This window comes from Bombus pascuorum, chromosome 1, assembly GCF_905332965.1.
Source record: "Bombus pascuorum chromosome 1, iyBomPasc1.1, whole genome shotgun sequence".
In the NCBI taxonomy this organism is placed as follows: domain Eukaryota; kingdom Metazoa; phylum Arthropoda; class Insecta; order Hymenoptera; family Apidae; genus Bombus; species Bombus pascuorum.
The window spans coordinates 23,751,273-23,773,781 of NC_083488.1; the positions used below are offsets into that span (position 1 = coordinate 23,751,273).

Genomic DNA, 22,509 nt, shown 5'->3' on the forward strand with positions numbered 1-22,509 from the left:
TAGCGCTATCCAGCGGTGGAATCTTTCATGTCATTTATTTCTTTCTTCTATCATCTTCTTCTGTATCATGCCCACATTGTAATATTAAGCAAGTAGTTAAAAAGTTAATGTTTCAGTTATTAATAACATTTTTCAAACGTTAAAATTGTAGATAACACAATCATATAAACAAGTTTAGACATACCCATATCAAAAGCACTAAAGAAACCATTTGAAAATTGAGTCGTGAAAAATCAACATGGAATATAAGAATGTTCTCGTTCTATGTAGGCGTGATATACTATGACTGTCTAAAACAGAGACAGAGACACTCTACTCATCTCTGTCTACCTTGTAAGAACGCGAACTTTGTATCTTCTATATTGATTTTTCACAATAATCACAATTTAGTTTTCAGGTGGTTATCCCTAGCGAGTATCGAGATCTGTCTATACAGAGATGAGTTTCTATGATCGATCATATACATATGTATATATAAGCATGATTCAGGATAATCACCTCACCTCAAAAAGGCAATATGTACCATCGATCACAATTTTATGTAATCTGCTCTAATTATGCGAGAGATATTCATAATTTGGAAACACTACTACACTTTATGTTAACAGTAAAAAATTCAGTCTTTATTTTCATTTACTTAAAACATATTTCAAATATATCTAATTATAATTTTATTTATTATTATTAAAAATATATTTATGTTAAATATGCATAACTTTAAATAAAATTTAATTGTTTCATTAGATACTATCCTTAATTTTGTTAGGTGTGATATAATTTCTATTGATAGGAATCCATTAAAAGATTACCATCTTTATCTTTGAGACGTATTCTGCCATTTGAATACCGTGTTTCCTGTGCGCCATCAAGATAGATTAGTTTAATGGTTCCATCAGGATATTCACGTCTCTAAATTTTATATAAAAGTATTAAAGTATAAATATGTATAACATAAGTATGTTTTGTACATACATGTATTTTATAAAAAGTTAAAGAATATTTATTTTTGTGGAAATATTCTTGCTTGTTACCTTATGAGTACTAGTATGTATTTCACGTTGTCCATTTGGTAAAGTAAGAACTTTTTCACCATTAGTAAAAATTTGCATTAATGTTCCATCTGGTAATGTCCATTTTTCAATACCATCTGACTCCACAATTCGTACTGAACCATCTGGAAATAATACTTCTACTGTACCATCGCGCAATCTTCTTTCTACTTGACCACTAAATAATAGAAGAAGTAATATTCACTGAATAATAAATTTTTATATGCTGAAATTAAAAATTAAATAATAAAATGAAGTGATGAAAAAAGCTTACTCAGAAAATTCTAAAATCTCTAAACCATCTGGCATTGTTGTGTGCCATGTATGTGTTGATGCATAAAAATATTTTATTTTTCCATCTCTATTAGTTTCACGAATATCGCCATTATAATATATTAACTTAGTTACACCTTGATCGGGAAATATCTTCTTAATATTTCCATTTGGAAATTGACATTCAATGGAACCATCAGGGTGTTCAATCTGTGTCATATCTTGTTTATCAATACTAGTATTACTTCGATAAGACGATGATATATTCTCTGTGTGTATATTAGGCAGTTTATCTGCTGATGCTAAATCTTTTGTATAATTTTCATCAAAACATTTATAATCATTTTGCACATGTAATTGAATATTGTCATTAATACCATTATGATTAGAAGGTGTATCACATTCTTTATATGATTTTTTATAATTAGCTTTTGTAACACTTGTTTGACTATTTACTTTTTTCAATTCATTGTTTGAGTCTGACTTAGACTCACTTAAATTTTCAAGAGCATCAAATTTTTCTGGAATTTCTGTTAAATCTAATGTTGCTTCTTTGATTAAATTTTCGTATAAATTTCGTTTTTTAACAATATCTGTTATAGTTGTTTGACTTTTTTGTGGTTTATCATTCATAATATTCGTATTACTATTACAATTATATTCTTTCCTTTTTTCTATATCCTGTTCACTAGCTATACTTATTGTCTTCATTATTGGTTCTGTCAGTTTTTGGTCATCATCTAATGAAGCATCATTAATTTTTTTAGATTCTTTATACTGCATGTTAATTTGTTTATTAATTTGATGAATTGCTCTTGTATTTGCAGAAGCTCCAGATCTTCCTTTATTCCTAATATTATTTTTCTTTAATTTCTCTACTTCTTGTTTCAGTTTTGAATTTTCTAATTTTAATATTCTCATTTGACATCTATGTCTAGATTGTGCTGCATTCCATCTACTTTCCTTTATATGCATGTCCTGTACCAATTGTTCTATTTCTTGCTTCAAATTTTGGATTTCCTGTCTTTCCAATTTACTTTGTTGAGCTTTTTCTTGTGAATCTCGCATTCTATTTTCTAATGCGGACTTTTCACGTGCGAGCTTTTTCCTTTCTTCTTGTAAACGCTCTTCTACTTGTTTTTTATTTTTTTCAAAATTTTTTTCTTTTTCCGTATACTCTTTGCGTAAACTTTGATGATCTTCACGTAATTTTTTACGCTGCATAGATAAAGCTGCATTTTCTTTACGAAATATATTGATCTCCTGCTCAAGTTCCAATAAACGAGCTTTTAAAAGTTCTGATTTAAAAATAGTTTCGTTTGTTTCTTGTAAGTATTTTATATTTTCCTGATCTTCAGTTACAACTACATTATTATGATTATCTACGTATTCATCTACTTTTTTGTTGTCACAAAATTTCATATTTTTTTTAAATATTCCAGTATCATAAAAGTTATCAATCTTTTGTGGTGTTAAATCATTTTGTCCACATTTATGTAAATTACTTACTTCATCATTGGAAGTTAAATCCTCAGTATCTGATAACTCTGATTCATCTTTATGACAAACATTTTGGTACATATCATCTGTATTACAAGTAGAATCATTGTTCTCTGTCATATCTTTACAGGTTTGTACCTTATGTATTTTACTTTTCATTATTACAGGAGACTGTGATACTTCAAATGGCGTTGATAATGTTTGCACAGTAGGTGTTTCTACGATTGAAGAATCACTCCAAGCCTTTTCATCTAAAAAGCTTTTTGTTACTAATGATTCAGTTGATATACTTGAGGTATCTGTTAATCCAATTGTTTTGTATTCATTAAATTCAGAAAATCTAACATGAGGACTGACTTCTTTATTGTCTTCAGCAATAGGAACATCAATTCTATTTATAACATTCCGTTCATTATGTATGGATTTGATTTGATCCCTTAATAACATGTATCCGTTTCTATTTGGTTTTATTCTATTGTCTTCATTAGTATTTTGCAAAAACATTATATTTTTATGTATATTATCATGAATAATTTTCTGATTTATAAAAACTGAGAAATCACAGTGAGTATCAGTATCCGTATTGGACTTCATACATTTATATGCTTGATTAGATTTTACAATCAATTGTTCTTTAGGTATGTTACTTCTTGGAGTAACTTGTTTTGCATTGTGCACACTACTGTCCATTCTATATTCAGCATTTTTTACTTTAAATGGTGTTGATTGTTGTAAGAATGCAGTAACTGCACTAGATGTAGAACAGAAGCTAGAATTCTCTGCTTTTTCTTCTAACAATTCAAATATTCTTACTTCTTCTAATTCTTTCTGAGTTCCAGAATGAAAATCTGAAGTATTTAATTCAACTGCATTTTTCACTTCATTAATATCATCTTTCAAATATGTAGTTGTAGTATTATATTTAGGCATACTACGAATTTTTTTCTTTGGTAATGAAACATTTTTTAGACATAGATGTTTTTGAGCTACATTTATACAATGTGTCTTTTTTGATAACTGTGCATTCTTTGAATGTTGAATTTTATTGCATTTATTTTCATTTCTAGGACATTTAAAACCAGATTGTGTATTGTTGGTAAATGATATACTATGTGATCTTGTTTTCAGTGTAGAAGGTTGTAATTGTTGATTCAACTTAAATCGAGCTAAACCTTCCCCTTTTCTTAAAAATGGTTTTTTTGTTTTATTCCTTGAACTAGTATTAGACTTTTTTTCAGGAGGTTCATTTTCACTGTCTTTCAATCTTTCTTCAAGCAATGTATGAAAATCCTTTTTAGGAGAAAATATTGGTACATCATCAATAGAAATGTGATGAACAACTATTTTATCAGGTGGTAATGGTGCTACTCCATCCATAATAAATTGTTCTAGTTGTTTTTCTTCTTCTATGTCATTTTTTATATCTGTTTTATCCTTTGATTGTCTTCTTATATGACTTTCAATGTTAATTACATCTTCAATGAATCTTTGTGTTGGTAACTTTTGTTGTGAAATTATGTTTTCAAAATTGCCACTTATATTTTGATCAACACATGAGTCATTCTTATTTATTACTTGTGTATAATTTTCTTTCGTTTGTGGTTTATTATGTAACATAATTAGATTTTTGTTATTAATTCCAGTATTTTTACCAGATTCATTTGAATTATTTATATCTAATATATCTTTATCCAGATCAAGTTCTTGTATTGATAATTCAAGTGCTTTATACATACAATCTTGTTTCTGAGTCAACATCTGCCTTTGTATCTCTTGCTGTTTCAATAATCGTTCTTGTTGTTCTAACTGCCACTGCCTCAGTTTTTGTAAACGTTTAACTACAGTTGCTTCTAAGTCCATTTTTTGAATGGGCATGGAATGTATAATAATTTTAATATGTAAATATCATTTGTAATATAGTTATATATTAAAGAAGTATAAATACTTCAGTAGTTTACAGACATAAATATATATATAAACACATACAAACGGAAAAATGTAAATTATATTATGACATTTTTAAAGATATAACTTTACTAGTCTCATATAACATTATTAAATTCTTTTGATATGTATAAAATTTTTTAATTCAGTTTAACAAAAAATATTTTATTTCTTATTCAATATTCTAACTATGAATTACTGAAAATTATTAAAAAGCTTTAAATTATCATAAAACACACACATACACATAAACACACATGTAGGTATGTACGTGTATATATTATCACAAAAAGTATTAAATGATCATTTAAAATTAACATACTTATATTTTCATCTTTAAAGAAAAAAAGTTACAAAAGCGATAAAAGATACATTATAAATTAAATTTATCAAATTCATAATATGTTTTTAAATAAATACAGAAATACTTCTTCTGCTACAAAACCCGGTTGACAGTTTAAAAGTAATATGTATATATATGTATGCGGGTATCATACATTTGAATTCATAACGTTATAAGACAGTTACCTAACACTGACTACTATATACAAGCATGCGATTGGTTACTCGTACAAATGTTTCTTTCATAATGGAAAAAGGGCCACGAAACTGTCTTCCAATCCAACCATTATGAAGTAGTAAAGTAAATAGGTAATAAAGTTTTCTATATTATACATCTTTTTTATATTTGGAATCATTTAGAAGTAATAAATTATCAACAATAATTTATTAATATAAATAAAAAATATTTATTGAATTAAATTACACTATGTAAAATAACTTTTCATTGGTATTTTTATTATAAAAATAGAAAAATAAAATTAAGGTGTAACTATTCATAAATATAAATATATGAATTTCCCACACAATGAAAAGAAATTACTATGTAACTATATACATATATAAGAGTATATGCAATATTACATAAATTTATTGTACTTATAAAATCATTACACATCAATTTCATCTTTATTGTAAAATTATATTCTGATGTGTAATATACCTTTTAAATTATGATGCAATAAATTTTGAAATTGTTAATTTTTTTGTTGTACTAAAATAATGTAATTAATATTAAATTTTGTAAGAGTAAAATTTGTATTACAAATTATAATTTTGGAGACGATAAAACAATTTTAAAAAATTCCATTCCGTATATTTTATGTAAGATTATTTTGTACATCCTACATGCATTTGGTGTAATACAATAATGTGAAATTTAACAACATAGTTGTCTACATTTGATGCTACCAAGTAAATGCATTAAAACGTTTTAATATAAGACAATTTAAATAATAAAATTAATTATAATAAAATGAGAAATAAACATGAAAATTCAAATGTTAATATATTTCAATCTTTTGTTCATTTTCGTGTAACAAACATGTATTTACTTATCAAATACATCGGAATATTAACAATTAAACGGTTTTCTTACAGCAAAACGTTTTAAAAACGATATTAATTTATAAAATTTTCAGTCAATATGTTACATAGTTAACTGTAATTTTTTATCAACAAGTAATTCAACATTTTTTTCTATAGTTTTATTAAAATGATAATACAGATATACAAAATGTTTCGTACTATGTGAGTATATTGGAGAAGTAAATTGAAAACACAAAAATAGTTCATATGTTTATCTGAATTTTTGTTTTTCCATTTTTATATCCTCAACTTAACTCTGCAATACTGTCACATATGGAACACTCTGTGTATATATTATATTATATATACATGTATATATTATATACATACATATATATATATATATGTATATAAAGTCGTAATACTTTGTAAAAAAATACTTATATATTTACTGAAATATTTTATTGTAAAATTAATGCAATTATTTTTTAGTAATTTAATTATTGATATAATTAAATGATAGGTTTTCTAACAGATTTTATGATAAATTTATAAGAAATAGTCAACACACTCAAATATTTTATGAACTAAATTTGTGATCACCTTTAATTTATAAATTCATGCAATAAGCTCGCAATATTAAGCAAGAAGTAAAATTTTCTTCACTGAACATAAAATGTGAAGAAGTCTATACTAGAGTTGTAAATGTCTGCTCAATTGTTAGTATCCGTAAGTATTTATAGACATTTATTAATTAAACACGAAAAGCAATATTAAATATAAGTAAGAAATATTCATTATATGGAAATATAATTCTGCTATGTGTTTTAAAAATAATATACTTGTTTATGTGCTTAATTACGGAAAGTGAAAATTAATCTGTAAGTATACGACGATATTTTCTATTAGGAGGAAACACTTCTTCGTCTTCGTCCTTGTCACCCGAAAGAAAAGGATCGTCATATGCGTAATTTGGTGCCCATTTTAATAATAATTTTTCAAAAAATTCTTCTAAATTTCGTGCTTCTTGATACACTTGCGATTCAACCTAAATAAAAAGAAGTATATGATTATATGAAATTTATGAATGTTTTTATAACAATTTTATGTCATATTTTATATGATATAAAGTCTTCAACAGAGAACTTACAGGATTATAAGTAAAAGCATTTTTAAACATCAATCTGATGTCTGCCATTACTTGTCTTAAATCTGTGTAATGTTCTGCATGCTCAGGTTTTAATTTATCTCTAATTACATCCAGTGCAATTGGCTTTTTTATGATACGATGATAATCAACTATCTGTTAATTATAAATGAAATAATAACTTTTATGTTCCTTCAATATATTTTATATACTTTTTAAATTTGAATAGAATAAATTTACCTCACTAGATACTATTTCACGGAAAGGTAAGCTTTGCTCATATTGACAATAAAGTTCTAACACAATTCTTTGTGCAATTCTTAATTCTTTTGCACTCATTGTGTTTGGTCTTTTTTCTCCTGGTGGGTCATCTGAGCAGTCTAGTACATTAGTACATAACATACACTGCCATGTTTCACTTTCACTATTTCACAACAAAATTGGACATTAGCTATTAAACATAAATATTATTATACTATATTATTCGTACACTTACTCAGGAAACGATTTTAAACTAGGAATATGACAATATAAGTGGAAGACTTTTGGGCATTTATCACAACATAATACTGCATCTCCTCCATCCATGCATACTGCACACCAGTCTTCATTTGGATCGTCCTTTGTCATGGATGCTGCAGCATTTTTTGAATTATCTATTGAACACATAATTGTACATATACACTTATACTTTATACGTACAAAATACATATTTAACCAATATTTTGAATAACAATTACATATTTTTATTATTTCAATTAAATTACCTGATGAATTCTCAGCCATTGGATTCAACCCTTCATCAGTTGAACTATCTACTTGGGCCGAATCTAACTGGTTTCGTTGAGCTTCTGGTATTACTACAATTCCATTGCTATCTAATTTTGCGATAGTAAGCATTAGATCATTCAAAGATTTTTGGCAAAATTTGTCTAAACTTTTTTCAGTTTCATCTGATTTTCCAGGAGGCACAGGACTAGGCGTTTTAGGTACTGATGAACTAACTGTATGACCAACAGACACTGAACATTGTGATTGAGGTGGAGTATCAGAAGCAGTAGTTGTCTGTATATTATATTTTTGATTTGCATTTGATTGTTGATTTTTTAACGTTATCTTGTAGGTATCATTAGTAGGAACTGACATGGAAGGTGTATTTGATTGATGGCGGGAAGTATAAAAAGGAAGACAGGGATTGACATTTTGAGGTATATGCCAACGAGCTGTAGGTGGTTGTTGCATAGGATAATTTATATGTTGCGCGGATGGAGAAGTTGGATTACATTGCTGAAGTCTTATACCAGATACCATGGATGTATTTGTTGGTTGATATGCAGGTGGTGGTACTGGTCGTTGGGAACTGTTTGGAGGATATCTATAAGGTGGCAATCGATATGATACATGATTTGTAGAAGATCGGAAAGGTGGTGGATTATGTGCAAGAAGTCCACGTAAACTTGTATTCTGACCAAGTTGATCTATGTGAACTTGTTGATGAGGATGCGTGGACGATGTTACTTGTTGATGGCAGCTTCCCAAAGGACGTTGTTGCATCATCATTGGTTGTTGTAATCTATTATTGAAATTGACTGGATATGGTACACGAGGTTGATGTGCTTGTGGTGATGACCGAGGTGGCATGTTATTTATAGGATAATGTTGCATATAATTTTGCGACTGTGTTTGTTGCTGCTGTTGAGATGCTATATGAAGAGGCACTTGTTGATAGGAATTTTGTTGCATACTATTAGATTGTTGTGTTGCAACAGGTAATTGTGCAGATATGGAAGAACCATCCATATGTACATTTGGCAGATTAGTTGTTTGCTTTTGATCTGTCTGTGATTCATTATATGGCATAGATGGTGTTGTATTTACTCCACCCAATGGAGATATTGAAGGATATACTCTACCATCCACTACTATTCCTCCAATAGATGAAACCACTAAAATTATGAAAGAAAAAAAAATATTTAATATTGTACAAACCAAATATTTATTAGATAACTAATTTAAAAAAAAAAGGAAATAACTTTTGCTTGTAGCAATATCACAAACTACCTATTTAATAACATATAATTAAGCACCTATTATTATTAATTTAACCTTTTATCAAATCTGGTACTTTCTCCAAGGACAAATTTATTCTAACTGGTATTTCTGGATTTGGAATGTCAGCTCGTCTACTTTTTATTCTTTGTAAATGACTTGTAACAGATCTGCAAAAAAATTAAGGAATATTTATATTTATTATATTTATATATATTTAGTATTTTAAATACATACTTTTTGCTATAAAGTAATTCCATATCTGAACCCTTTTTTAAGGCATGAGTTACAAATTGGATACAATGATCAGTAAGCTTAGATAATTGATCTAATGCAACTTTTTTCTCATTTAATGTGTTTTGTTTCTGATCACAAACTTCATTTAGACGCATAACTAATTGTTTTCCTCGTGTATTAATTGCATTTGTTAACCTGTGTGAAAAAATATTACATAAGTTAAATAATTTTGTTTCACTTAAACTTGAAATATAAAGTTTACAATAACTTACTGCACCACCATTTGTGTTATGTCTTGCACTAAATTTTTCTTTTTTTCTAAAATAAGAACTTGTCTGTCTTCTATGACTTTCATTGCACTTTTTAATAAGACTCGTTTATAACTGCAAAACAGATAGATTTTAAACATAACATTAAAAAGCTAATTTTAATATTTATAGAAAATATATAAATAAAAAAAGTACAAATACAAAAGAATTACCTCACTTCTTTAAGTAAAGTTGACACTGAAGCACGGGTTTCAGTAGCAATTTCATGAATAAATTTGTACTTATGATCTCTATGTTCACTTAGCTGACAATCTCTACAAGTAAGTTTATCACATGTTTGACAAAATAAAGATAATTGTTCATGTGGATGAATTGTACAAAATAAATAGCCAGGTATTTTTTTGTTGCTTTTTTTAACATTATCTCTATCATTGGCAACTTCATCCTTTGGTTTAATTGTGTGATCTTTTGTTATTTTTAATCTCTGATGTGCCTTTAAGAAACATAAATTCAAAATAATTGCCATTATTTCTAAAGAAATATATTTAATAAACATACTATTAAGTAATTTTCATTACCATAACACAGTTTTGACATATAAATTCTTCACATTCTACACACCAACTTGTGGCATTGGCATTATCATGACAGCTAGTACATTTTTTTTCTTCTTCTGTTTCTTTAGATTCATCATCAGTACCTGGACTATTATCCTCTTCTATAAATTTTGATAGGAATCGGTTTTCGATTAAGTTTTCTGCCTGTGTGGTGACATTACATATCTGACAAGCAATTACATTACTTTCCACTGCAATGATATGTATGTTTTAAAGTCATGACTTAATTATTATATGATATAATATACTTATATATAAAAACATAAATATTTTATAAATTATATTAATATCAAATAATCATTTTGAATCATAAAGATACTATTAAAAATTTATTCAAATAAACATAAAAGTTGTTTCATGTTGTTTCTATCGTTTAATATAAATAAGATGTTTTGATATTTATGAATATTATTATACAGATTAATAAATAATATTGAGGCAGATATAATTTGATGCTATTAATTTTTCAAAGATCAATTACAGTACTTAAATGGAATCATATATTTTTTAATACATTAATCGATACAGCTCAAATACTAGTACCATTTTATAATATTACAATTAATATATGTCCTAAACTAATGTATCCTTAACATACAATAAACAGCTTACAACTTTTTCTACATGTAATATTGCTGCATCAATTAATGCATTTAAAAAATTAATATATTAAGTTAATCTTCATATATCCTTTATATCCACTCATAGAAAAACTAATGATCTTAAATAATATTCTTTTTGATCCTAGTCAATTTCTATTTGGGAAATTTTTTTATACAGCAAGTAATTTACAAGATATTTGAAATCATTAAGCTAGAAAGTTCACTCTATAGATGTTAAGAAGAAAAACTCGCGGAATCAGAATTTAATAAAGTTGCAAAATGTAGACGTATAACATAGCCTTACACAGAACATCCACGTCGACCGATGTGTTGTGATCACTGAGTTTACTATTAACACATGTCGAACATGCTGCATGTAAACATTCTAAAAGTTTTGGATCATCACCGAAAGTAAATGTCTTTCCACAGAATACACATTTCGATAAAAATGCACGTGTCTCATTTTCTTGACCCTCAGTTGTACACTCGATACGCTGTTCGCACTCTTCCTCAATGCAAACGCCCTGCACTTGAGATTGTTGCATATCTTGCTTCGCGCCAGTTTGGTCAAGTGGCTCTTCTTTAATCGTTGCTATAGGACCTGTTGTTAACAACTCATTCGTCCGAGTTTCCATTTTAAAATTATCAAAGTATGAACGTGGCTACACACAAGAATCGTTTTTATATTTTAAGAAAATATATCTTTCTTGGACCATATAGCGCCATGGTCCACCATGCTACATATTCCACACTACATACTCCACACTCCACTCTGATTGCAATTACTATAGTTAGTTAGGCAAGAAATTCGATGCAACGTATAATGGCGCCCTCTGAAATAGGGATTTTGATATTTCTAGATATTTTAGTAATTTTAATAATAAACCAAATATCTTTTTAATATTCCGGAAAGAAATTAATAAAAATTTTGTAGTATAATGGGCTATTGTATAGAATTTCTCTTTTATTAATTAACTATTTATTTAGACAATAGAATATATATTTATACTATTATGTTATCGTGTGAACATAACCTTAATTACCTGTCACGAATATAGTTTTAGTATGGGTTTAATCTAGAAAGATCAACATATACATGTGGAACGTAATTTGAATTGTCAACCGTGTATGTCTAAAAAACAAAATGCATCTAGAAACTGTATAAAGAATTGATGCGTAGGGCGATGATGGGAAAGTTAAAATTTGGGAACAAAAATACTTTATTTGGCGAACTTGAAAAATTTTGTTAAAAATCGTAATCAATTAACAGCTTCAGTTACAGTTACGCAGGCTCTCTTGACAGAATGTTTGTTTCAAAGAATTAGAGTTTTAGAACTATATGCTTAAACATTCTGCTTTTGTATCTTAAAAGCATTCGGCCGAATTAGTTCGATGGAAGCCCAAGAGAACCGTACATTTTTTCAAAGGATAGTTTCTGCGCGCCACGCAAAGTATATGCTTTCTTTCACACATACACACGACGTTGTCGATTACATCAGTCTTGCGTTCCCATTACCATCCACTAACGAAGATCGGAGAGTGAAATTAGTATAGGGAAAGAAGCGCTGATCCACAGGGTGAAAACTATTTTGAGATTAGTCCACTAGGATCTGAGAGGATGCAGATTCTAGGAGAAGAACTGGAAGGGACTTTATGAGCCAAGAAGAAACAAAAATTATCAAGATTCTTGTTATTGCAATCTAGGATCGCGACACGCCACTTGTATCAAAAATTATCAGAATAATCTTATGAATCAAAGTACTCATTTCGATAGAACTTAACATCTTCATTTGAATATTTTCCGCACTCTAGCAAGCAGAGCGGATCAGCGTTCCATGGGTACCAACCCACATTCCTGTTTCCTGAAAAATCACTATAAATTTGTAACAACACATTTTATATAGTGCAATTTATAGGGAATATTAATTTTAATAGTTTTCGTACAGTGAAAAAGTTATACATACTGTGTGTTATATTATATACGAAATCTTACAAATATCGTCAAAAAGAATTAGGATCTTTAAAACATGCATTTAGATAAAGGACATTTAGGTACCTTTTCTTAAATAAAAAGAATTTTTGCTTTGCCTTTTATATTATATTACTATAGAATAAATAATCATTTATTTCTTATTTTTACTCCTTAATATTATTTGCACATGTTTAAATTGATTCCACTAATAACACAATAACAGCAGTTAATAAGAATTAATTCATTAATAACTATTACACAATTTTTCTATATTTATTAGATATTTATTTATAATTAAATATATGTATTATTTAGATAATTTTATTCTTGATAATGAAGAGAATAATAATCTTGACAGTGATGCAAGTAACGATAGTACAAATGTATATATGTTAGTAGAAACATTGTCAGAAGACAGCAGTTTGAGCAATGATGATACAGACAGCGAAGACAATGAGGAACTTCCTGATTCAAATAATGCACACACAAGTAAATTTTATATAAAATTTAATGTTTAAATAATTTAAACTTAATTAACTTTTGTAATAAAAACTAACTTAATGGTATATGTTTTTTATTACTTATAATATTATAAAAAGGTAATATTTCTATTTCTTTTTAAAGGTGGCAGTACAGAATCAACTTTATTAAATGCAAATGAGGAAGAAGATGAAGTTGTAAAAGCAATAATTAGGTCAAAAGATATAAATACAAATCATCCTCCACCTATTACAACAGAAGATCATGTGGTAGATATATGTTTCCATCCTAATTCAAACATGATCGCTGTAGCCAATATTGTAGGAGATGTACACTTGTAAATTTTATATTTATTAATATCATAATTAATATGTTGTTAATAATTTTGAATAGCTTCATACATGTATACATATATATTTCTTTATCTGGTAGATACAAATATAATAATACAGAAACAGAACTGATATCAACTTTAGAATTGCATCTTAAAGCATGTCGTGACATAGAATTCAATGACTCTGGTACAACTTTATTTTCTACTGCTAAGGATTTATCTATAATGCTCACTGATCTAGAAACAGAAAAGTTAATAAGACTTTATGAAAATGCACATGAGTATGTATATAATTATTACAGTTAATATAAATAAAAATATAAGTGCCATTACTTAATGTTTGATTTATTTTAGGGAGCCAATATATACAATGACTGTAATTGGAGAACATATGTTTGCAACTGGAGACGATGATGGTGTAGTAAAAGGTATGTTATATATGTATTGTTTCTTTCTCTTCTCTGTTTCATTGAATCCATTATATTTATATTTAAGTATTTTAAGTATGGGATCTCCGACAAAAAGAGAATATACCTATATTTTCATTAAAAAAAATGGAGGATTATGTAAGCAGTATAGTAACAAACAAAGAAGGGAAATACTTAGTTTGTGCAAGTGGAGATGGATGTCTTACTACATTTAATATACCAGGAAAGAAACTACATGTTCAAGTATGTGTAAATAGATCTCATGTTATCTAATTATATATAATTATATATATATATAATCATTTCATTAGTCAGAAGAATATGAAGAGGAACTGACATGTCTTGGTTTATTTAAATCTGAAACAAAAATATTGGTGGGTACAAGTAAAGGAAAAATGTATGTGTATAATTGGGGAGAATTTGGTCTTCATTCAGATGAGTTTCCGAATTTAACTAAAAAAGCTATAAACTGTATGATTCCAATTACTGAAAATATTGTGATAACAGGTGGAGAAGATGGAATACTTAGGTATAGTTTAAGATTTATTATATATCTTTTTTCATATGTTAATTAAAATAATTATGTATTTGTTGTATGTATTAATGTACAGGGCTACCAGCCTGTTTCCTCATCATCATCTTGGAATAGTAGGAGAACATAATCTTTCTATTGAAGCACTTGATGTTAACAGTGATGGTACTTTAATTGCATCTTCGTCACATGATAATGATATCAAGTTTTGGAATGTACAATATTTTGAAACTTTAGATGTTAATGAACGTGTAAAAGGTGGAAAGCAAAGACAATTAAAACATAATCTTCCAAGTAGTAAAATTGATAATGCATCTACCTTTTTTTCGGATCTTCAATAAAGAAAATAAATTATTATGAATGTATTGTAAATTTACAAATGATTAAATTATTAGATTCACATATAATACTGAGATTACATATTTTCATATAAATATGTTCTTAATTCATACATAACATGTACATACATATTATATAATTTATATGTATAACAAAAAGTTAAACACAATTACACTTTTTAAAGATAAAAATAATAAAAAGACATATTTTAACGAATTACATATGAAGTTTATAAGCAACATTTTTGCAACCTGAAACCATACTTCAAATGTACATTTACATTGCTTCAAATATTTTATTAAAATATTTTTTATGTTATTTTCTAATATTTTTAATATTATAAAACAAGAATTATATAAAAAAATAAATCTTAGTAACCATTTATACTTATTTTTATATGTTCATTATAACAAAAATATTTTTGAAAATTAATCATAAATAACAAATAAAAATCTAAATTTTGTGACTTACTCAATTTATATTTTAGCTAGATTTGATATTAAAGAATTGATTCTTTCATATGTGTTGTACAATTATCATAAAACGTACATGAGGAAGTTGACAGAAAATATAAGTCGTATAAAAAAATATTACAAAGTATAAGTTTTAGAACAGTATTTAATTAGTAGAGAATGCATTATAATTCGTAGTGTATCTATTATAAAATTTACTTACCATACAATGCTTTATGTTTTTAAAACAACGTTAAAGTTCTACTAAATGTGAGCTTACATCTGTTTTTGTACATATAAAATATGTTTACAAAAAGGACTGAAAGATATTCATGAGATATTCAGCAATTATTACAAATATGTCAAGTATTTCTTATAATTTACATTTAATTTATAAAAAGAAATTAATTTAATATAAATATATAAAATGGACTGTAATGCCAGAGTTCATAATATATTTGCTGTCATATTATGATAAATAATACTGATACTAAAAGATATATAATTCTTAATTCAAAGATTTGAAATTTTTATGCCATTTCCAAGTATTCGTACTTTCGTACTCATATATGTATAAAAAGTTATTAATAATAAGAATCTTATTTTACATAAAAAATATAAGATTGGGAAATATTTTAAATAATATATGAGATATATGAATATTCTTATTGATTAAATACATTGAATATTACCTTCTTAAGGGTTCACTGAATTTTAGAAAAATGCGTTTAAAAAACCGCTTTGCATAATATATCAAATGTAATATTACGAAGATGGACCTTAAGGGGTTAACAACGTACTATGCATAATTATAATATTATTACAAATTATATATAAGAATTTATATCTTTTTACAGAAAAATGAAACAAATTTTAATGATTTTAATTGACTTATTTCAACGTTATATGCACTAATGGAAACGTAACATACATTACCTTAAGAAAGTTTAGATAAATGCTCTAAACTCCTCTTACAAGTAATTTAAAAGGTGAGATTCAGCCTTGATTATATTAAATTATAAATATTCTTGCTTATAATACTTATATTATTTCACTGATGATTCATTTGACGTAAATATTCTGGTGTATGATAGTGTTGCTGTTGTACATGAGCAAGCGAGGGGTGAATTGGAGGTGGAAAACATCGAACGTGTTCAACGCTTGTTGCGTCACTATCTCCACTCTTCAAATATTTGTTTAATACAGCAAAAATTTGTGAATTTAGCACTTGGAATCTTCTAATCCTATCCACCATTCTTTTTAAGTGCTATTTAAAATGAATAACGATTAAATATTTAATAATCAAAAAGATTATATTACAACTAATGTATAAATACTTACGATTCCTTTAACGTTTTCATCTTTACCATCAACACGTTGTACTCTCAAAATATGATAGCAAAAATCAAGAGCTTCGAATCTCCTTTGTTGACCAAGTAATACAATCATAGCACATCCAGCCCAATGTAAACCTTCACCAAATAGTTCTCTATAATGAAAATGGTATTAAATTATAAAGCCTGTATTATTACTAATAGTAAAATTACATATTACTTACTCAACAGTAAATTCTGTTTCCCCAACAGGAATGCAATATACAAATTGTAACGCACTCCATAATCTATGAAATTCTGTACATTCATCAACATTCATTACTCCATTTACAGGAGGAGGACCAACCCAAATAGGATCATCTAAGAAACTACGTAGTCTACTGAGCACTACTTCAAATATAGACAAACCACAACAAAGCCGTTCTCGGGTTAATAAATCTCCTTCTCTGGCAATCATTGCTTGCTGTATGATTAAAATAATTTTAAGTTTATAACACAATTAAATACCTTATATATTTTTATTATTTGCATATGTTACATAATGTGTATATTAATTTTATTACTTACTTTAGCTGTACCTAAATTATCTACATTGGGGACAATTTGTAAAGCTGCATATTTGGCTTCAAGTCGTTTCTGCTTAGTCTCTGGTTTTTCACCCTCTAAAATTGAAGTTATTATAATATTTTAAAAAATAAGATTGTTTTGCACATATAATTTAAAAATATTACCTTTACAATATGGTCTTGGTAATATATTTTGAAATGGTGCTGCATGTAACAAATCACAAACCTCTTCTTGTGATAAAGCTTGTTCCATTAAAAGACAAAATAAGATTGTGTTACCAAACTCGCGAAAATTATGAAAAAGTTCCGTTTTAGCATCTGGATATTGCACAATGTCATTTAATTGAGCATGATAATATCCCAAAACTCCTGGGGATCCATAATCGTATCTTGGAAGTTTACAAACTTTTGGCATAGCTTCCATTAATGTCTTAGTAAATTGATGTAAACTTCCTTGAATTAGAGATTTCACAATTTTTAAAAGTTCTTCCATTACTACTGCAATACCTTGATATCCAAGAAGTTTACACATTGTACGGAAATGTTGTGGTCCAACAAATCCCGAATATTGCCCATATTGTGTACTATATGCTAAATTTAATTGTTTACTTCCCCAAAGATAATGATGAGACATTTGAGGAGGTTTATCTCTATGTACTGCTTGTACAAATTGAAGCCCACGACATTTTACAAACCTATTATAAATATATTTTATTTTTAATACAAATAATTATGAATTCTGTATGTATTTATATAATTGGGTTTTACTTTATAACACAATTATACCTATTCGTTGCTGCATTATAACAATAATTCGGTAAAAAGTCATAATTCAATTCCCAAAATACGTGAAGAGTGATTCTTCCATATGGGGCTAAAACATTATGATTTGCTTCACGAAACATAGCATCATATTCATCTAATGCAAGCCATTTACTTAAAAGTTTATGAGTAAGACGATTCACTTGTAAAAGTCCTTCCAATTCCTTTAGTACACAAGATATTAAGTTATTAAAATACATATTGAATGCAAATTAAATACAAGTACAACATATTAAATCTAATAATTCAACTTACCACAACTCCTGTTATATCACCAGATTCAAATTTACTAATTGCTAAATCTAATGACTTTTGCATATCTGCATTAATGCGTTGCGTAATCAATTTGTTCAAATCAATACTTCTTCCAAGTAACTGAACATGCCTTTGTTTTAATAAAGTTTCGTATCTGTTAGCACGAGGATATGGAAGCAAATAGGCTCCTAACGCAACACATTCTACTCGAAATCTTTTATCTAACAATATACTTGCAGCAAGTTGTTTATAGTGAGCAAAAATTTGTTCACTAAGCTTGTAAACAAATTGATCGAAACATAAATTTACTTCAGCTTCTACTTCATCATAAAGAAACTGTTTACGAAATATTGTCAAAGCATATAATGCACTATCATTGTATAAGTCAAGTGGATATAAAACGTACCTAAAAACAAAATATTATGTTACAAAATATTTTCCAAATGATAGATATATTTCTTTTTTACTTACTCCATCATTGATGGTTCCTTGCTTCGTAATATATGATCAGTCAAAATCCATGGCATGGACATTTCAATTGGAAACTGAAACATATATTAAAATCTTTTAAAACTTATAAAATAATTTGCATATTATCAATTATAGATCTTAATACATTAATAATATAATAATTATACACTTTCATTAAATAGTTTGTACAATTGTACTAATAAAATTATTTTTTAACAGACATACATTGATTTCATTATTTAATGCATACTATTTGTGAAACAATAAACTTATAACAACTCAATGCTTAAAAAATCGTAGAACATGTATATGTATTAGTTAAAATTTATACAATAGAAACATCATAATAATAATAATAATAATAATAATAATAATAATAATAATAATAATAATAATAATAATAATAATAATAATGAAATCAGTAAACCATAATATTGATGATCATTGCAAGAAATTATAAGTATAAATAACTGCTACATCACTCGTGTCTAACAACATACTTGAATACGTTTCTCCATGGTAATCAAATCGCTGCACTCTTCATTATGCTGGTGACGAACTTGGCATTTCTAGTCATGAAATCAAGCACAAAAAACGCTATTTAATAATATTTTTTGCATACATATATTAATACAAAATATTTACTGGTATTTAGTAAAAAATGAAGCAATAATATCAACTATCATTTTTTAATAAACTATGTTTAATATACTTTAATAAACATGTTTAGAGTTTGGAACTATGTTAAACTATATTAAACAAATGTTTAGTTACTTGTATCTTCCGACCCATGGTCATTTCTAGATAAAATTCTCTGTACCACAATTGGGATAAGTCACAACAATCTTGTAATGATTCTGAAATAAAATAACGCTATTATTATCCTATTTTAATATGAAATGTAACTATATCTAATTCATTATACTAACCACTAAAATTTAAGAGGTAACTCCAGTAAAAACTAGTTTTATGAAACTGATCGATTTGCACAAGGTATTGGCCATCAATGTCCTTCCTCAAAGTACGTTTTCCGCCACTTTTATCCGCAATTAATGATTCTAACATAGTACGGACCATATAGAGCTGTGTTGAAGAGGGTCCTGAGAAAATACATCTTTTAATGAATATTGAAGTATACTATTCAAAAATGTAATTATATTTATTTTTAATCTTACCAACATTTCGACGCGGTACTTTAATACCAAATCCATTATCAGGATCCTTCTTTCCTTTTAGTGCAGGATCTCCTAATGGCTCTACTCCAAAATGCCAATCGGCACAAGTTTCTCGTACTGACACAATGATACTGAAGAATATAATAAACATTTATAAATCGTTAAACAATTATATAAAACTATTCTTATATAAAAAAGAAAAGCACGCTTCCATATAAATAAAAAATAATATACAAACCTCCTAATAAGATCCTTTTTATTTTTAATTGCTTTACGTAATGGTTCTCGCAATGTAAGTTGAACAAAATCTTGTAATTCCGCATATATGTTTCTACGTATTGCGTCAATAAAAACTGTTTCCATACGCGCCATTAATACTTGTAATCCTTTAATCATTGCAATTACTTCTATCAGAGCAAATTTTTCTTCATCTGTATAATTATAACGCGTAGCCTGATAAAAAGAAAAGGTATTAGTATACATCATATAATTAGTAAAAATAATAAATAATGTCTTACTCTTTCATATTCTTCAGCTTCCTGGGGACATTCTTTATTCATATGATGATCAGTAGGATGTAGAAGTTTCCAACTATAAAGTTCTGTTACTACACTTGTCCACTGAGAAAGTAATTGTAATCCACGTAACGCTAATTCTGCGGTTTCTCGATTTTCCGCATCACTGCCACATTCTTTGTATGTCGTAGTTACTTCGTTACTGTATCTATATTACAGCAAATATATTTTTGTAAGTTTAAAAATTAGCATTTTTCTTAATTTCAGAAATATTTTTATTCTCACCTTGCTAATTCGCTAATATATTTAACATGATCTTCTCTAATTTGTGGAAGATGTACCATAAGATCTGCTTGTGGACTCATACTATTTGATGAAGAAGACAATGGCCATTTTGAAGCATCAAAATGTTTAGATCGTTTAATATAATTAAAAGGTGCAATTTGCATATCACCAAACAATGGCACTACTTCCAAGTTTTTGAAAATTCTATCAATTCTATCTAATTTTAATTTCTTTTTTTGATCTAACTTATTGATATTGCAAAGCTCACTATCCATTAAAAATAAACCAAATCCCATCACTTTTACCAACATATGTTTTTCATTTGGAGTCAAATACATTTTAGTTTCAAACATATGAACACATATATTAACAACATCTGCAAGTAATTCTTCATATCCTGGAATTTTTTCTAAATTTTCTTTTACTGTATCACGAATTTTATTTTGTGTAGCTAAAAACATTGATAAATTTTGAGATTCTTGTAATGTTTGAGAATCAGACATTACTTTAAGGAACTGAGCAGCTCTAAAATGAGAATATAGCTATTTGCAATAAAAATTTTAATGATTTAATAAATTTAAAAAGAGTAATAGTTACCTTCGGTATGTGGAATAATCATTTTTTACACTAGATTTCATATTTTTAAGTTCATCCAAAACTGCAAACATATTGATAAATTTTCCTAAAGTGAGTAAATATGCTTCAGAAACAAAGTCTTTTCTTTTTTCATGATGACACAAACGTTTTACTTCTCCAGAAAATCTTTCAATTGCCTTTCTCTGAAGATTAACATTCATTTATTAATTTGTATGAAATAAATACAACTTTATCAATATGCATATATAACAAGTTATTAGATATTTTTATTGTACATACTTGAAAATACATAAAATTTAATAATTTATTTACTTCTGGTGCTAATACTTCTACTGTTTTTTCATAAATTTCTACTCTGTTTGGCTGTTCATTTGATTTTGGCTGAGGTATTGCACGAGAACAACATCTCCAAGTATATAACATTACAGCATGCTTCAAACCTTCTTCTAATAATTCATTCTTTAAATTAAAAATTATAGATTATATATGTAATAATTCTATTGATAGCATAAAGATAGTTATCTAATATCAGATACTTATTTACCAAACTTGCGTGAACAGTAGCTTCTTCAATGTACTTAGCAATCCCAGTAACAAAGCCATTTCTATCTTCAAAATTAGTATCAAAATTGGCTTGATATACTACAGAACATGGTTGTGCTTCAATACAAGGTTGTTCATCAGGTAATGTAAATTCATCAAGTACATCAACATTGGATAAGGCATCACCCAAAGTTACTTTATCAGTAGCCATTACAACTTAAATAAAACCTAGATAAAAACATTACATATTATTAATGATAAAATCGTATTGAAAATATATACAATTAATCTATTTTTTAGAAACATTTATGGGAAGAATTTTAAATGAAGGTCTAGGGGCAAATTAATAATCAC

General features: G+C 27.3%; 4 protein-coding genes across 11 annotated transcripts in view; 1 reads left to right on the forward strand and 3 right to left on the reverse strand.

The window, feature by feature from the left end:
• Positions 1–15,356, forward strand: part of LOC132915136 (WD repeat-containing protein 55 homolog) — a 185,933-nt gene extending 170,577 nt beyond the window's left edge. The window contains exons 1-9 of one of the 3 annotated variants that reach the window (XM_060974854.1): positions 12,688–12,777; positions 12,868–12,894; positions 13,343–13,516; positions 13,652–13,844; positions 13,940–14,122; positions 14,196–14,269; positions 14,346–14,512; positions 14,581–14,798; positions 14,881–15,356. In XM_060974854.1, coding sequence (XP_060830837.1) covers positions 12,891–12,894; positions 13,343–13,516; positions 13,652–13,844; positions 13,940–14,122; positions 14,196–14,269; positions 14,346–14,512; positions 14,581–14,798; positions 14,881–15,142 — 1,275 coding nt within the window. In that variant the 5' untranslated portion in view covers positions 12,688–12,777; positions 12,868–12,890 and the 3' untranslated portion in view covers positions 15,143–15,356. The other 2 variants (XM_060974835.1, XM_060974843.1) reach the window with 2 other exon arrangements.
• On the reverse strand, positions 164–5,144 carry LOC132914874 (centromere protein J). Of its 5 annotated transcripts, none has more exons than XM_060974379.1 (4): positions 1,324–5,142; positions 1,032–1,227; positions 810–909; positions 164–428 (listed from the first exon to the last, which is right to left on the reverse strand). In XM_060974379.1, the coding sequence occupies exons 1-4, from the start codon at positions 4,695–4,697 to the stop codon at positions 394–396; spliced, it is 3,705 nt and encodes a 1,234-aa protein (XP_060830362.1). In that variant the 5' UTR covers positions 4,698–5,142; the 3' UTR covers positions 164–393. The 5 variants fall into 5 exon arrangements, 3 of the variants coding, with proteins under 3 accessions (XP_060830362.1, XP_060830366.1, XP_060830376.1); XR_009659717.1 differs by having other exon boundaries at positions 316–428; positions 504–909; XM_060974383.1 differs by having other exon boundaries at positions 342–909.
• Positions 5,901–12,223, reverse strand: LOC132914929 (E3 ubiquitin-protein ligase TRIM33). 2 transcript variants are annotated; one of them, XM_060974462.1, is made up of 12 exons: positions 12,099–12,223; positions 11,360–11,888; positions 10,415–10,644; positions 10,049–10,329; positions 9,840–9,950; positions 9,568–9,762; positions 9,388–9,500; positions 8,049–9,227; positions 7,778–7,916; positions 7,522–7,705; positions 7,285–7,437; positions 5,901–7,182 (listed from the first exon to the last, which is right to left on the reverse strand). In XM_060974462.1, exons 2-12 carry the CDS (start codon positions 11,688–11,690, stop codon positions 7,009–7,011), a joined length of 3,090 nt encoding a protein of 1,029 aa, XP_060830445.1. In that variant the 5' UTR covers positions 11,691–11,888; positions 12,099–12,223; the 3' UTR covers positions 5,901–7,008. The 2 variants fall into 2 exon arrangements, with proteins under 2 accessions (XP_060830445.1, XP_060830437.1); XM_060974454.1 differs by having other exon boundaries at positions 7,778–7,937; positions 12,099–12,221.
• Positions 15,357–16,246: 890 nt separating the features above from the next.
• Positions 16,247–22,415, reverse strand: LOC132914865 (cytoplasmic FMR1-interacting protein). The gene is made up of 18 exons (XM_060974367.1): positions 22,157–22,415; positions 21,892–22,071; positions 21,613–21,794; positions 21,016–21,540; positions 20,734–20,938; positions 20,454–20,668; positions 20,216–20,346; positions 19,970–20,140; positions 19,815–19,897; positions 19,541–19,609; positions 19,041–19,114; positions 18,570–18,975; positions 18,279–18,478; positions 17,658–18,187; positions 17,494–17,588; positions 17,151–17,389; positions 16,934–17,081; positions 16,247–16,859 (listed from the first exon to the last, which is right to left on the reverse strand). The coding sequence occupies exons 1-18, from the start codon at positions 22,364–22,366 to the stop codon at positions 16,644–16,646; spliced, it is 3,879 nt and encodes a 1,292-aa protein (XP_060830350.1). The 5' UTR covers positions 22,367–22,415; the 3' UTR covers positions 16,247–16,643.
• Positions 22,416–22,509: the final 94 nt, after the last annotated feature.

Bases quoted from the DNA above. Each gene is read 5' to 3' on its own strand.
- LOC132914874 (XM_060974379.1), bottom strand. From the start codon at position 4,697: ATGCCCATTCAAAAAATGGACTTAGAAGCAACTGTAGTTAAACGTTTA. The intron at 1,228-1,323 runs GTAAGCTTTTTT...TCTATTATTTAG, and splicing joins GAGATTTTAGAATTTTCTGA to TGGTCAAGTAGAAAGAAGAT. The intron at 910-1,031 runs GTAACAAGCAAG...TATAAAATTTAG, and splicing joins TACATACTAGTACTCATAAG to AGACGTGAATATCCTGATGG.
- LOC132914929 (XM_060974454.1), bottom strand. From the start codon at position 11,690: ATGGAAACTCGGACGAATGAGTTGTTAACAACAGGTCCTATAGCAACG. The intron at 10,645-11,359 runs GTAAGGCTATGT...ATATCATTGCAG, and splicing joins GGTCGACGTGGATGTTCTGT to TGGAAAGTAATGTAATTGCT. The intron at 7,183-7,284 runs GTAAGTTCTCTG...CTTTTTATTTAG, and splicing joins ATGCTTTTACTTATAATCCT to GTTGAATCGCAAGTGTATCA.
- LOC132914865 (XM_060974367.1), bottom strand. From the start codon at position 22,366: ATGGCTACTGATAAAGTAACTTTGGGTGATGCCTTATCCAATGTTGAT. The intron at 21,541-21,612 runs GTAACTATTACT...TTCTCATTTTAG, and splicing joins GATTATTCCACATACCGAAG to AGCTGCTCAGTTCCTTAAAG. The intron at 20,669-20,733 runs GTAAGACATTAT...TCTTTTTATCAG, and splicing joins AAGCTGAAGAATATGAAAGA to GCTACGCGTTATAATTATAC.